Source organism: Epinephelus lanceolatus, chromosome 10 (genome assembly GCF_041903045.1).
Source record: "Epinephelus lanceolatus isolate andai-2023 chromosome 10, ASM4190304v1, whole genome shotgun sequence".
In the NCBI taxonomy this organism is placed as follows: Eukaryota; Metazoa; Chordata; class Actinopteri; order Perciformes; family Serranidae; genus Epinephelus; species Epinephelus lanceolatus.
The window spans coordinates 23,996,459-24,011,922 of NC_135743.1; the positions used below are offsets into that span (position 1 = coordinate 23,996,459).

General features: G+C 39.4%; 3 protein-coding genes across 3 annotated transcripts; 1 reads left to right on the forward strand and 2 right to left on the reverse strand.

The window, feature by feature from the left end:
* Window positions 1-2,337: 2,337 nt before the first annotated feature.
* LOC117265202 (casein kinase II subunit alpha-like) lies at window positions 2,338-9,806 on the reverse strand. Its single transcript, XM_033639564.2, has 15 exons — window positions 9,687-9,806; window positions 8,872-8,963; window positions 8,472-8,548; window positions 8,175-8,303; window positions 7,978-8,089; window positions 7,758-7,859; window positions 7,616-7,666; window positions 7,440-7,499; window positions 7,227-7,310; window positions 7,005-7,115; window positions 6,744-6,845; window positions 5,530-5,630; window positions 4,664-4,812; window positions 4,422-4,511; window positions 2,338-3,187 (listed from the first exon to the last, which is right to left on the reverse strand). The coding sequence occupies exons 4-15, from the start codon at window positions 8,273-8,275 to the stop codon at window positions 3,072-3,074; spliced, it is 1,179 nt and encodes a 392-aa protein (XP_033495455.1). The 5' UTR covers window positions 8,276-8,303; window positions 8,472-8,548; window positions 8,872-8,963; window positions 9,687-9,806; the 3' UTR covers window positions 2,338-3,071.
* An 803-nt stretch (window positions 9,807-10,609) lies between these two features.
* LOC144464421 (uncharacterized) lies at window positions 10,610-13,991 on the forward strand. Its single transcript, XM_078171222.1, has 8 exons — window positions 10,610-10,617; window positions 10,748-10,806; window positions 10,915-10,947; window positions 11,453-11,500; window positions 11,836-11,886; window positions 12,094-12,525; window positions 13,626-13,697; window positions 13,893-13,991. Exons 1-7 carry the CDS (start codon window positions 10,610-10,612, stop codon window positions 13,682-13,684), a joined length of 690 nt encoding a protein of 229 aa, XP_078027348.1. The 3' UTR covers window positions 13,685-13,697; window positions 13,893-13,991.
* tyrobp (transmembrane immune signaling adaptor TYROBP) lies at window positions 13,132-15,441 on the reverse strand. The gene is made up of 5 exons (XM_033641075.2): window positions 15,216-15,441; window positions 15,085-15,105; window positions 14,851-14,988; window positions 14,686-14,753; window positions 13,132-14,585 (listed from the first exon to the last, which is right to left on the reverse strand). Exons 1-5 carry the CDS (start codon window positions 15,250-15,252, stop codon window positions 14,529-14,531), a joined length of 321 nt encoding a protein of 106 aa, XP_033496966.2. The 5' UTR covers window positions 15,253-15,441; the 3' UTR covers window positions 13,132-14,528.
* Between the last annotated feature and the right edge of the window lie 23 nt (window positions 15,442-15,464).

The following is a 15,464-nucleotide window of genomic DNA, read 5'->3' on the forward strand; positions in this document are numbered from 1 at the left end:
TGGACTTCAGCTTGGACTTTGTAAGGGCCCACTTAGCCTCTTAGCGGCTTTTTTCATTGAGTCGCTACAGGTATATTTGTCATATATATGCGATAAAGATATGTAATGATAAGATTATACAGAAGCTAGTTAAGGTGCATAACTAGTAACTAGTGCGGCTTAGGGCCCGTCATAATAGCGTGCCCTGGGGCCCGTTGTGACTACCTTACATTGACACCTTGGTGTCAATTTTTCCTTTTTGTATCAAAAAAGGTAGTGCTGTAAAAATTCATCTTGATCGTAACATTAAAATGACATTTATGTTGAGCAGATGAAATTTATGTTTTATGTTAAAAAAAAAAGTTTCACAAAAAGCACCTGAAACGTGCTTGAAACCAGACGTGTTTTAGTTTTGTGATTTCCCACATATGAATTACACCTGAACACACCATGATTTAAACTGCTGGAGCCACAGTTGAAAGTATTCATGTGTTGGTATGTTGCCCTCAGTATGTTTCAGTCCCTGTGAGATAGCACCGCAGACATAACATGATTTCTACACAAAGTACTGTCCTTGTAATTGAGCGTCCAAATGGACTTTAACTGCACAGCTGTGCAATAACTAATAACTGAAGTCTTACGTAGGCCTATTGGCATTATGGCAGGGGTCATCTAGGGTGAAGTCAGGTCATGTGGGACACTGTGGTTATAGATAACATATCAGCCAAGGAAACCTCCTAAAACTCTTAAGACTACCTGCGAGTGTTACTTTCAGGGCTTGTTATGAACTGTGCTTTATTTCTGTAAAGAAAATATGTTGCCATGTAAAATAATGGAAAAACTTTGGACCTCTAAACACAGTGAGAGCCCCTATCTCAATGGCATGTTCAGGTAAAATGGGACAGTCATGTTTCATCACTGACAAACATTTTTGTCCACATGGATGGGTTTACCCAAGTTGGCCCCACATAGGTTATGCTAGTGCATCCTGGGTACCAAGAGGGTATGGTATGGTATGGGTCCAAAATTGGCATCTTATCTGGGGTCCACTTAGATAACCCACCCATGGGGCCAATATTGAACCTGTGGACAGAGCCATTGGGGGCCCATTTTTCAGCCTACTTACTACACACATGGACCCCACATATAAATGTTGGCTGGGTATTATTATATTATTACTGAAATCAGTTGCTCTTCCTGAGGTTTCTACCAATTTCTTTCCCTGTTAAAGGTTTTTTTGGGAGTTTTTCCTTATACATCATGAGGGTCCAAGGACAGAGGGACACAGGGATGAGCCCAAGAGCCCAAGATGAAAACCTTATTTATAAAATCTTATTTGCCCCACAAGTCTTCACCCCACTTGCATTACCTGACTAGACCACTCCCCCAAGATTATAAAACTCCACCCTTCAGGCCTGTGACTCTTTTCCCCTCCAAACATGCCAAGTAGAACAAAGAGAGGGCTGATGTGTGTGCATATGGACTTTTCACTTTAATAAAGTTTTACTTTGTTAATCCTGTACGTATTATTTAAAGTTAACAGATTGTTTTGTGTCACTGTTCTAAGATTCCTAAGTTTAACCTGTAGTTGTATGAAGAGAAAGAGTAACACCATAACATGCATAAATGATGTCAATTAAATGATACCTAATTTACTATTATTTTCATTATTATTGTTTAACATTATGCAGATATAGAAAAAAATCATCCGACAACTACCATTGAAGTGTTCAATTACCCTGTCTGTGATAAAATGTTGAAACAGCTCCCTGGATCCTGCGTGTTCGTGTGCACCCCATCAAATATTCTAAGAGCAAGCGGCAGCTAGTTTTTTCAGCCCCTTTAAGTTCCGTATCACCTTAGCACTGCCTGGTTTGAGCTAGCCTCAGTTCTTTTCCATCAGAGAATGTATGTGTGAGCCCTGCAGACTTATTTTCCTCTTTACTGTAGTTAGTGTGATATAGTCTGGGGTGTGCATGTCCTCCCTGTTTTGGCCAGCACTGACAGGAAAAGGTTTGCTCATTCTTTTGATGCTCTCTCGAAATTTGTAGAGAGACACATTTTATGCCTCCATACTTCAATGATAACAATAAAAAAAAACACTGTAGAAAATGATTAAGGATAAAGGCACTGCACTCTGTTCAGATGTGACTGTATGAACACAGAGCGAGAAAGCTGGGGAATCCACTCTGCTTTGATCACACACTAAATCATTTGGTGCCAAAATTAATTCATTATCAAAAGGCAAATTGTCCCATGGGATATGCTGACTACACTCCTCTATTATGAATTCTCTCACATTGCCAGTGCGACTACTCTACAGACGGTATACTCAATAACATGTCGTGCCTGCAAAACCTGTTTAAATTGTTTATTTTTGAAGTTGTTTTTGTAGGTGATGACTCCTCCCAACATAAAACAAAAAGTTACAAAATTGTCTATGTAATCAAAATCATGTGTAAGAGACTTCATAAAAAACAAACATGAACACATACATACACATATAGAAGTGAAAGTAACATAAAATTGGCAAACTATTGACCCTGTGATACTCAGCATTGGGTGCATGCAACCTGACAGTAACTGTAGAATATCTACAAAAGTCCAATTAAAGAATTATAGCATCTAACAACTTCAAAACACCAACAACTCCTGCACATTACATCGTGTGCAACCGGCGAGCACTGTTAGGTGGGGCACACCAGATTCCTGACTCTTGTTATGTGAAGTCTTGTAAAGGTTCACAGTGTAATACAGCAGGATCCCCATCAAACAGTTTCAAGCAAGACTGTATATTTGGAACATACAAAATAAATTTTATTATCCATTCTCTTCATGTCTACATCTTATTAGAGTTTCTAGACAATGGCATTGTCAAATAACACACCCAAATTAATTCTAATAATCCTGACAGGTGCAACAATACATTTCTGTCAAGTCCAGGTGTCAAAATATAACTGAATGTGAAAAGCAATTTAAATCTTCTTCTTTGTTATTTTCAACATAAAAAGGGGAGCCATGGCCCTGGGCCGCAGTGAGAGCTAGGCAGGACAAGGCCATGAGCACACATAAACACGGGTGAGGAAGTGGCTTCAGGGTTGAGCCCCGGTGGCTGCGGGGACTTGTGTGGCCAGAGTGTTGGGAGCAGAGATGACGGGTGATCCAGCAATGTTAGCCAGCGGCTGTGAGGAGGACATTGAGGTGATGCCTGAGGAGAGACAGTGGGCTCGTTAACCATTTGGTAACCACTCATATTTACATGTCATCACAATTGGATATAAATATAGAGATATAACTTTGATTGCAGCCAATGAAATAGTCAGATTGTGATGTAGCGTTTCTTACAATCTGACCATTTCTCCAGCTGCATCTCTAATTGTCCGCCCAAATTAGTCAGAAAACAGAGACACAGTCTGTCACAATCTTATTTCAGCTATTTTTAAAAGACATAACATTCTCAAAGAAGCTTGATGCAAAATTCCGAGCATTCGAGTTGTCTGGACACGGTTCTCAACATGGAGGTGGCTGAGCTGGTGGCTAGCAGCTAACAATGCTAACTCCATAGACAAAGCTAAACCACGGCAACAATGCCAACTGTGCTAACAATGTTAACCATTGGGGAACCAGAGGGTGGGCGCTACACTTCCACAACAACGCTGTCCCAATGGCAGTGATAACTGCCGTCTGAGCCCAATGCAAAGCAGCTGTGATAAGCCAGCCAGCGGCAGACACATAAATCAACATGCACGCAAGACTGGACCAGCTTAAGGCTGATTATACTCCCTTTACGTATAAAAATATATACTTTCATTGCAAATGTTGTGACTGTCACTGCCTTTATGTTGGCATAGATACATCCACTGCATGGCACTAGAAGGCAGAGTCAAATGTTTCTGACAACAACAAACATGGCGACGGTGGAGAAAGTTGTAATTATGTGCCTTTAACAGAGGCAGTGTTGTAGATGGTGGTGGTCTGTGAGGCCATTAAATACACTGTGAGGTGGACGGAGAAGTCTTTTTACTATATAACCAATTTGTTCTGCCATTTTTTTCTTTCTCTGTCCTACGGTGATATTTTGCTTTGACAATTCTAAAGTGCCCCCACGATCTCCGATGCTACTGCTACGTTTTGTCCGTATCTGTACACTTTTAGAAAACGTGCACAAATACGGACAAAATGAGCACCAAGTATGGACAGAAAGCTCCCGTCTGTGTGCGTGTATATATCTAGTGTTGAGCATAACCACAGAGAAGCTCAGGTTACAACACAAACACAGAATTAGCATGACTTCATTTTCTGCTCAGGAAGCCATTACTTCACTTCATCTTTACATAGAAAACAGTGGTTTGCTTCTAAATAAAGGCTCTGAATGTCGCACAGGGAACCTTTAAATACTCAGATTGTGAGAGGAACGTGTCGTCCTGAGCAGGAGTACTTACCGGCCATCATACTTGAGGAGCTGACTGGTGTGGAGCTGGCAGCCATCCCTCCAGGAGTGGCCCCTCTTCCCTGATCTTTAACGATGGGATCTGCGAACAAGAGTCTATTTGAGCGCCTCAAATGTATTGACACAATCAAGCCACTTAACATAGCGCGCCCAAACTTTGGTTTGAGGCAGTTGACTCAGGCAATGAGTAAGAGATGAAGGCGGGGTGATAAAAACAGGGAGAGACAAACTTACAGAAGTAGGGATGATCCATAGCCTCTCTGGCTGTGAGGCGGGCTTGATGGTCATAGCGCAGCAGTTTGTCCAGGAAGTCTAGAGCCTCTGTGCTGACCAGGTGCTGGTTCTCGCTGTGCACAAACCTCTCCCACCTTTTGCGGGAGTGCCTGTGGGCAAACAAACCAGTGATCGAGTGTTAAAGGAACACTTTACTCACAAAAGACCATTTATTAATCAGTCAGTCATGCCGTGTTACCTTGAATTTGTGAAGAAAGCTTTGGTTTTCTTGCGTGCCTCCACGGAAAACAGCAAACAATGATCTAATTGACTGTCTAATTTTCCAGTCTTATGATCAGTACTTCCCAAACACATGAATTTTCACAAAAAGAAAACTTTGAAGAAAGAAGGCTTTGAAGAGAGCACAGATACGTTTCATGTTCAGTTCACTTTTAAATAGTGAGGTTTTAGCGAAAATACATGTGTTCAGGAGGGACTGAGCATATGACTGGATAAATAAGACTTGGATTACACTGCAGTAGTTGTGTGAGAGTTTGTAAACTGATGTTCTGATATAGTTCTGCTGTTGTTAAACATGATCCCCATATCATCAGTGAATCACTATGTTCGCTGTTCCGTGGAGGCATGTGAGAGAAACAAAATTTTCTTCACTAATTCAAAGTAACACAGCATGACTAACAGTTAGTCATGTCCTGATAAGAGTAATTCACTCACGAAATGACCATTTGCAAATCAGTGAGTAACTGATTGACAAATGGTTGTTTTTTGAGTGAAGTATTCCTTTAATGTGAGACATTCATTAGTCAAAATCTTCGTCAAAACAGTCAGTGATACTTCGCCCTGGTCAAACGGCCAAAATGTTTTACCTTCCGAGAATGTCATTGAACCGTGGATCCAACTCAATGTTGTACTTGTCGATGTAGTCGTAGAGGTCCTCTGTGCCGAGTACTTTTGCGATTCGCACAAGCTGCAAATAAGAGGAAGCATAATTCAACCATTAAGAGAGTTGTTAAAGCATATGCAGGGTGTTATGGGGCATGGATTCCTTCACAGTTTATAGTGTTATAGTCAATAAGGGAGTGGGTTTGTATGGAGTCAATGAAGAAGTAATTATGGGAAACTAGTGATGTAGAAATTAATGTTGAAAATAAACAATGTGCACGTTACATTAATTATTTTTACAGTTTGAAGAGATTTGTAAACCAGTGGACATCCCTCAGTAATAAGTAGGTTTCACTGCCTATATTACTTCTTTGTCCACCTGCCACTGTGGCTGGCAGATTCCAAAATCTACCAGTCACTCAATAAATTACCACTGTTTTTTTGGCTGGTGAGTGAAGCAAATCTAGCAGCTACTTGCTTATTTTACCAGCATTTGGCTGATGGCTGGTGCTAATTTCCAACCCTGCTTACACTCATCTCGAACATTAGAATTTGTAATTAGTTAGACAAGTCTATTTTTGATATTTTGAAAATAGCAAACATTCCTTAATTTATTACGCAAACCTTACTTTTAATTAATTTCATAGAATTATACATGATTTGACTGATCTCTAGAGAAATAATGAGTTCTACCTCTGAGCACAGTGTGTTAATTATAGGAGATTATTCAAAATCAAATTTGAATAAAATGTTAAATCAACATTTACTATTGCCTACCAACAGATCTGAAACAGCATTTTAATTGTAGTGTCACATAAATTTATAGTAACACAAGCCCAAAGAGCCATGGAATAAATTGGAAATACTATGCTCAATGTTAAAGTGTATGTATGGAGAGCCTACAACACAAATGACCACATGCATGGTAGTAAAATGTGTTATGACCTGTATCCAAACTCCCAAAAATTTAATAATAAATGTCTACCCTTGCTCATTAACAGCTGATAAAACTTTGAGAAAGACATAAAATCCCAGGTGCTCCAGGAGAGCTGCTATGTGGCCAATGTCCAGTATGACAAAAATGTGGTTTGACAATGTAAAACTGATGATACTATGTATGATGCAATGCCCTCTTTAGGCTGCAGGTTTGTGACCACATACACAAAAGACTTCATTACAAAGGCCTGATTACACATACCTGATCGTAGTTGTCGTGACCGTGAAAGAAAGGCTCCTTTCTGAAGATCATGCTGGCGAGCATGCAACCCAAACTCCACATGTCCAGGCTGTAGTCATACATCTATAGATAATATAGAACGGTGAAACAGTTTTAACTGGATTCATGGCTGCTTTTATAAAATCAAAGGTACATCTCATCTGTAGTACTATAAATCCAAAAACCAATTTGTGTAAATCTGGCATCATTTAAGAAATAAAACAAAGTGTATAGGAGGCTCACCTGGTAGTCTACCAGTAGTTCAGGTCCTTTGAAGTACCTCGATGCCACTCTCACGTTGTATTCCTGGTTTGGGTGATAGAATTCTGCCAAACCCCAATCGATTAGGCGGAGCTGGAAGTGTAAGAAAATTAAGTTGAGCGCATTTTTTTATTCAACTGTTATTACCTAGTGTCACAGTTGGGAAGACAAGAAATGAGAAATGGTCAGCACGTGAGACAATACCTTTCTGTGTTCATGATCAATCATTACGTTGTGTGGCTTGACATCTCTGTGCATAATCCCCATACTGTGGCAGTAATCCAGAGCCTATTAGGCAAAAAGGAATGTTAAACTGAAGTAACTCAAGCTTTAAGTAAGGTTTCTGGCAAATGAACAACCAATGCAGACCATAAAATACAGTGTAACAAACTGAGCGTAACAAAAGACGCTTCTTACCTTTAAGATTTCGTACATGTAGAACCGTATGTCAAAGTCAGATAGGGTTTGATACAATTGCTGTAAAAAAAAACAAAAAAAAACAAATATATGAGACGTGATATATTTAAAAGAAAAAAAAAGGATTAAGCATTAGCATATCCCAAATTACAACTCAACAAATTGTTGATATTTACCTTGAAATCTGTGTTGTTCACATGTTCAAAGACCAAAGCAGGGGTTCGGGACTGAAAGAAAAACAAGAGATAAAATGTACATGTGTGTTTGCATTAAACTTTTTACATATTTAGGTTCCTACAAAAAGGAGAATAAAATTACCACAGGATCCTTGACGATATCTAACAGTGAGATGATATTTGGGCCACCCCTCAGATTCTCCAGGATCTTTATTTCTCTCTTGATTTTCTTTTTCTTGACCGGCTGTGAACAGACAAAGGCATGTGAGGTATCGCCACCGAGCTAACAAAATTTATGACTTTGTTCAACTGAAACACAAAACAGATAAAGTATCAGGATAATCAGATGATTATTTTCTTACCTTCAGTATTTTGACGACCACTTTTTCATTGTTTGTGATGTTTATGGCTTCAAACACTTCACTATATTTGCCTCTCCCTAGTTTTCTGACTAGCTGATAGTCGTCTTGGTTCCTACAAAACAAAACAAAAGCCATGATGAACGATGCTGAAACTCAACAAGTACAACTAAAGCACCAACAGCGGCCATTTGCCTTACCCCCATTCAACGACATGGGACTCATAGTCCCAGTATTCCCGAGGTCTCTGTGTGTTTACATCAGGGTAAACTCGAGAGCGGCTTGGGACAGGGCCAGACATATTCTACACGGGATCTTCTCTAAATCTCCTAAAACAAATAATATAAAAAAGTTAGTTAATTAAGACTGCAGCAAAAATAGATGCACATTACGGAGAAAACGTGAGTCAAATCAAAGCATATAGTGGTTTACACTTAAGGACATTGTATAAGTAAAAAGGTGATATAAGGTAATCTATATATAAGGCAACACAATACCTGGGAGGTTCCCTCCAGGATGATGGTGTTGGATGAATTGAGACAGGAGCAGTTGAGATGCCTTTATGGTAAGAAAGCTAAATGGGCACACAGATATAAAACAGACAGTTAGCCAACTACAGCCAAATACACCACATTGGTTCAACACCAGATGTAGAACTGAGAAATGCTAATCAAGCCGTAAAAGACATCTTAACTCGAAAACGTTTTCCCCAGTTACACAGGATGCTGATCTGTATACGTGACTTTCAAACGATACTGCGGATGTTTCATCCAAGGCAGCAAAAATAGTAACTCAAATTAGCCACGTTTGATTTTAATAACACGGATCCTAACAAAGAAAAATCATCAGAAACTAAATCATTAGTCTACATGTTGTGGCGTGTGAAATGACAGAGACCTGAGTGTTAAAAGGGGGCATCCAACCAGTCTAATCAGGAGGTACAGGGCTCAATACAGTCATCACTGGGGGCTACACCAAGGCAGTATCTCCTGTTGAAAAAGGGCAGAAAGTAGGTTGATTAAAATCAATGCTGTCAATTAAGCAAACATGAACAAACTATGTGAGCCAATACAGCTAAGTGAGGCTACATTAAAGTAATGGGTTTATTAAATGCATTCAACCGACAAATGGTCTCCCTGGCACAAGACACTCGTTCAGTTATAACCAGTTTGCCCGCTAAATACTTAAATGAAAAGGTGAGTGTACGCACAAACCCTCTGTGGCCCAAGGCCTGCACAAGTGCAGTGGAGCTAACGGCTAGCAGCTAGCTATCAGGCGAACCGGGCAGCTGGTCGGGCTGCTAGCTCGTTAGCATTAGCTCGTCAACAGCAGAGGGAAAAGCCGGTTGGAAAGTCACAACTAGTTTTCGGCCACATTAAGGGGCTGTAACGTGAATAAGTAAACACGCCGCGTCGAAACGGTCAAATAATCATTATAGTGATTATTATTTACGTACAGCTAAACAACCGGCTTCGAAAAATATATTTCCTAAAGCTAGAAAGTGCTAAGCTAGCATGCTAGGGGAGTGAATAGCCTGCTGGCTGGCGAGGCAACTGACTGACAACGCCTTGAAAAAACACCCTACAAACACTGTGATCGAGTCGTAGAAAGGCACCGAGGCTGTGTGGCTTGTTCTCGGCTGTTCCGCACGTATAAAACACTCAACAGCGGGTCCAAACCTGCGACGATTTGTGGTTAAATAACACGATTACCTCTCAGCGTTGTTGGGACGTCAATATGGCGATGCTTGGGATCAAGAGCTTAGTGCGAACAGCCTCTCCTGCAGAGGGCGCTCTAACTTTTTCCTTTACATGGGGGAGATTGTAGCTCCCTTTGCCACCAACAGGTCTGACTGAGGCACAAACTTTTATCTGCATGTGCATTCAGCATTCAGTCACACTTATAATGTCATTTGTACACCCCAAACTCACTGGTCATTTCCACAAGCAACATGCACATTTAGCCACCATGAGCTCTGTTATAAGACTGTTGAAGGCATATATGGTTCAGCAGGCCTACATAACTCACATTTTATGAAGTATTTTTAGTATTAGCACAGCATGCACACACATGAGACTGCAATTCACACTGTTTCCTAACTTGTTGCTTTAAGTACTGCATTATTGTGCCCTCCATTTCAGGATACTTCTACCAAGAGGCATCTCTATAGATGCTCAGTGCAGGGCCGACCTGCTTTAAAAAGCTCTTTGTTAGGCAAAATATAGGGCTCACTGGGTAAAAGGACAATGGCGAAACAGTGACAAAAACAATACCTTTTCTGTGGCATCATTTACCTCAGTCAAAGAAAAAGCCAGGGGCCTTTTCCTGAAGTAACCAACCACCTGTAATCAACACAGAATAATGAGAAAGATTCTGTTTGAGTTTGAATGTGGAGTTGATATCATGAATAGACCATTGTAAACTCAAACTGCTGCGTCTCTGCCTGTAAGTCATGCACTGTTAAACACACAGAAGAAGTCTTTGACTGCTGAATCTGATACGTCATGTTAGAATCTGTAATTAACCGGGGTGAGACCTATTAAAGGTGAAAAATCAGGATGAAGCAGCAGTACATAAAAGCGTAACAGCACTCTTGCTGACAAACACTGGACACAACTGAGGACCAACGTCAACAATGAAGCTGTAAGTTTTTATATTTTGTCTAATAGATAATTGATATATTGAAATATGTTTTCCTAAAGCTGCAAATGCAATAAATTCAACATAAACATGCATTTCAACCCTGAATTAATTGTTGTTTTATTTGTTTCAGCTTTGTGTGTTGTTTACTTCTTCCCTTTGCAGCTATGGTGGTAACAGCCCCAATTAGAGGTAAACCCACCTAAAGAGAGAAAAAATAATCAGATGTTTTGTAATGTACGTTAAAGATTTATAAAATAGGACAGCTGGAATAACACCTTGTCTCTCTTTCTTTTCAAGCGCGAAGGGAAAATGTGTTAAGCCTCCTAAATGGTGAGATAATGTCATTTTTATATCATTTTTATGGGTTTTTTTTTACACGCAAAACCGACACAGCACTGCCTTTTGAAATGACATTAATACCTGTTTATACCACTGCTGCAAACTTTGATCACACAACTTGTCGATTACTCTTGTTATAGATGCATTTGGCACGACAACTGAAAAGACCACACCTGCAAGTACAACAGGTCTGTGTTTCACAATACAACTCTCACACACACACACTGAGATAAATTCAGTTTTAAAACAGGAAGGTCTCATCTCACCAGATCCTCAAAGTACTTTTTGTTCCCCATGAACATAAACATGAGTTTCAAACACCAGGTCACGAATGAGAGACAAAAAACGGAACAGAGACGTTCTTGGTAACTGTGCTGCTTAATCGCTTAGTCTAATCTTCAGGTTGTACAGTAGCGAGCACCTTTGACATTATCTGATCGTTACCATATGAAAACCACCCCAGTGATTATCATCATGTGTTTTCTCATGTCTGCAGTAAATCGAAACCCTTCATCTAGGCCCGTAAATGAGCAAGATTCTGAAGGTACATTTTTGTGCTCTTTTCTCCCTTGTTAAAATATGTACATGGTGGTACAGTGGATCATACTGTACCATCATGTACATAAAATAACTAAAGTCTCACCTTGATTTCCAAATTGTCACAAAAAGCTGTTTTATGGAGCTTGTCATGAGCAGAATTTCACTTTAAAGAGCAGCAAACCCATTCACAGATATTCAGTCACAAGAGTAAGTCACTTGCCCTGATGAAGGCCTTAATGGCTAAAACCCATGGGTATGTTTTTAACTGTTCCTATGACTAGGGTTTTTCAATAATTGCTGAATTGAGTGCCTCAGATTTCTTTAACAATCCATTCACAGATATGTCAGAGGCAAGATCTACAGAGAATTTTAACACCAGTGGATTAACAGGTGTGATTTTTTGCTTCATTTTTATTTCAATGTTGAAAAAATATTCCATTTAATTTGAACAAAACTAAGTTCTTTTTTTTAATATTTCAGGGCCTGAAGTATCAGATAAAAATGGAGGTGAAAGCAGAGGTGTGCTACCTTGAATTTAAATTAATACTAACATGCAAATGAGATGATTCATTGTTTCTAACGACTTGCTCTTTCCAGATGCGTTCAAAGGCCTTGACAGTGATGAAATCATGATTCCTAAAGTTGTGGAGAAAGCACTTTCAAGGCGGGAAACCAATGTGGGGTCAGTGAATATCAGTAGGAGGCTGGTTCAGGACCAGGAGAGCAGGGAGCTCGGTGAGCCACATGGGGCAGACACAGCAAGCAGAGAGTGGACTGATCTCAACAGTGAGGAAGGAGTGATGATGAACACTCAAGGGGCTGAAAATTTGTCAGGACAACATGTTATTCGTTTGAGTGGGGACCAAGTGACTGGCCGTCTCCAGAGGAAGGCTACACCAGAAAGAGTTCATGGGTTGAATGGTATGATGGCCCCATACATAAGCAGAGAACTGGTGGATCCGGATAGTTTGGAGGAAAACAATGGCAGACCTGCTCCAGTTGGGAACAGAGGAGATGTGGACCATGATGGTAAGATCAGATTCTATTAAACAAATGTATTTTTTATTTTAGGGACAGCACCACATATTTGGCATTGGGGCGGGGCCCTTCAGGGGGATTTTGGTGGGAAATTCCCACTTGAATTTTCTTTTGAGAAATTTAACAGCTAATCTGACCATTTTAGAGCACTTTGAAACAAAAATCTTAGATCAGAAGTTTTGAGTGCCATTTTTTTGTTTGTTTTGTTAATTAAAATTTTTATTCATAACAAAATTGGGGCACAATTCTTACATCACATCATAATTCCAAAGTGTTTTTTCTCCTTTTCTTTGAAGGTAAAGTAACAAAATATTCAAATACAGATAAAACATTTGTTATATGCCTTCAAAAACAGTCCTAGTGGTATGATAAATAAGCATCTTTCAACCCATGAGAAAACTTATTGGTAATAATAATAAAAAAAAAAGTAAGTATTTAGCAGGAAGAAATACACAAATTAAATATGTGAAATAAATTTAGAAAAATATTCACCCTTATAAAAAAAATAGGTCAATAGTTAAAGATAAAACAAAGCAATAATAATAAGTACCACTTATTGAGGCCATTTTTGATTGATTGAAGGATGCACAAAACAAGTTTACACACTGACATTTTAATGAATTTTTTTTATGACATATAATGACATTTTTAAAGATGTTTTTATGACTATACTATGACATAACATTTTTAAAAATTATATACCAATACTTTCCAAAAACTACAACAATGGACATTGACATAGCATACATAACACTCAATAGTTTTCCACTAATACATTTGAAAGTAATAAAGTAGTAAACGGGGAGCAAGTACAGTGTTTGACATTGATTGCATCTACCCATATTTCTAGCATATTTGAATACTGGGGGCATGTGTCCCCAAGAATTGTGCTCTGAGCAATCAAAGAATGAACAATTGATATATAATATTCCCACACAAACTAGAGAATTTATCAGCTCTGAAACGTACTATCCAATAGGTAAGATCAGCTTTTTCTTCCACTAGTGAATATTGTAACAACAGTGTTTGATAACCGATGCATACAGTGACTGCTTTCCTGAAAGATCTGTCATTTCTCATATACGTTTTAGCACCTCCAGAGCATATGCCCAGTAGCTTCTCTGCTCCAGCAAAGAGCCGAGCCTCCTGATGATCATGCGAAGGTGTGTTTCCAATGTGCTTATGTCTCTATCAGTCCAGTCTGGTTCAGGGAAACAACCGCACCACATCATGCACATTTAAATGAGTTACATTTCATCCTCGTCTAATTATGAGAAACAGTTTCCTAGACCTTGCTTTGTTAATCATCTGATATGAGTGTAATGTTGAATAGCAGTTGTTTTTCTCTCCTTTTCCAGATTCTATTTCTTCCTCGTACTGAGTCAGGGGCTGTCATCTGTTGAGTCATCGACTGGCTGCTTCCAAATGCAGTCGCTTCTGGGACTTTTTCATCCACATTTAGATTTTTTTTTTTTTTTTTTTTTTTTGTGATCATGTGAAATAAAGAAGTTTTGACAAATTTGTATCCGGCTTACTTATGGAAACTGGTTAAACAGAGTAAACTGCTACAGCGTTTACAGAAATGTCAGAAAATGACATCAGAAATGAGCACAACAACCATTTTTTAATAACCTAGAACCAAATCTACCTTTAAGTTGTCGCTTTTATCTCAGTATCTGAAATCAAGTTGTCAGTAATTCCTGAAAATATAAATACAAATGCATCTTTTTCATTTCCTTTAAATACTTTAATTTACAATCAGTTAAATACAAATTTGAAAACAGCTTAAGATTCACAAAAACAAGAATGTGAAGCAGCGAACATCACATTCAGCACAACACAGTCCTTAATATATCTATTATACATGCAAAAACATAATGTACGTTGTTAACTATAATACTGCGTGAGTGTACTGCAACTGGAAAAACAGGATGTGTGTAGAAGACTGTGTGGTGTCATCCACATATAGCTTGCATTTTTATAGTTCCATTGTTTCATTTCCTAAAGTGCCGAAGCTCACTGTACACATCTGACTGGACTCCGTGTAACTCCTACAGAAAAAAGTCGAAACAATTCATCATGGAAACACACATAACCTAAAATAACTTTCATATTTAGCATCTTTAAGGCTCTAATATTTTTTTGCTGTACCTGGTAGGGAGATTCTGTGACCTCTGATGACATTTTCTTTGATACCGATGACGGCGGACTTCTTTTACCTGTGATTTTATATCAGAAAAAGTTACTCCCCACCTGCCATATCACCACCCAGCATGGGCACAAATCAGCAGCCATACATATAAAGTAAGCACTCACCATCATGAGAATCCCTCCTTCTCCTTTGGTGAGTCGCAAAGCAGAACACAGAAACAGTGATGAAGATGGTCAAGAGAATATCAGAGGCAATAATGCCTATGACAGAGCCCATGTTTATCAGGTAACATGAATCACAGCCTGTGAAAGAGTGAAGACAGTGTTGTAATACAAAACCAAAACCCACATCATGTTGCAGCATCCCACAAGAGGAGTAGAGTTAAAGAAGCAACCTACCTTGCTGTCCTTCTGCAGAGCCTGAAAGGCAGACAGGTATTAAAACCTCAGATAAAAACAACACCTGAGAGAGTCCCTGAACTCATCGCTACAATTATTCACTGTCAAAACACAAATAGAAACCCACTCACCAAACATTGAACCCACAATGCAAAGAGCATCAGACATCTTCTTTATGTTGTTCTCTGACTGGGGAGGAAATGAGAGACAGACAGGTCGAGGGCCAGTGGTCCGTCTGTGCTCTTTCAAATGGCAGTGTTGTTGCACCCATAAACAAGAAAGCCAGATGTAGGAGGGTTCACAGATGAAGAGCTGTCCACAGGCGACATTGGCAGAGGTGTGAGGGTTGTCAACATGTGACTGTGTAAGGAGGAGGGAGT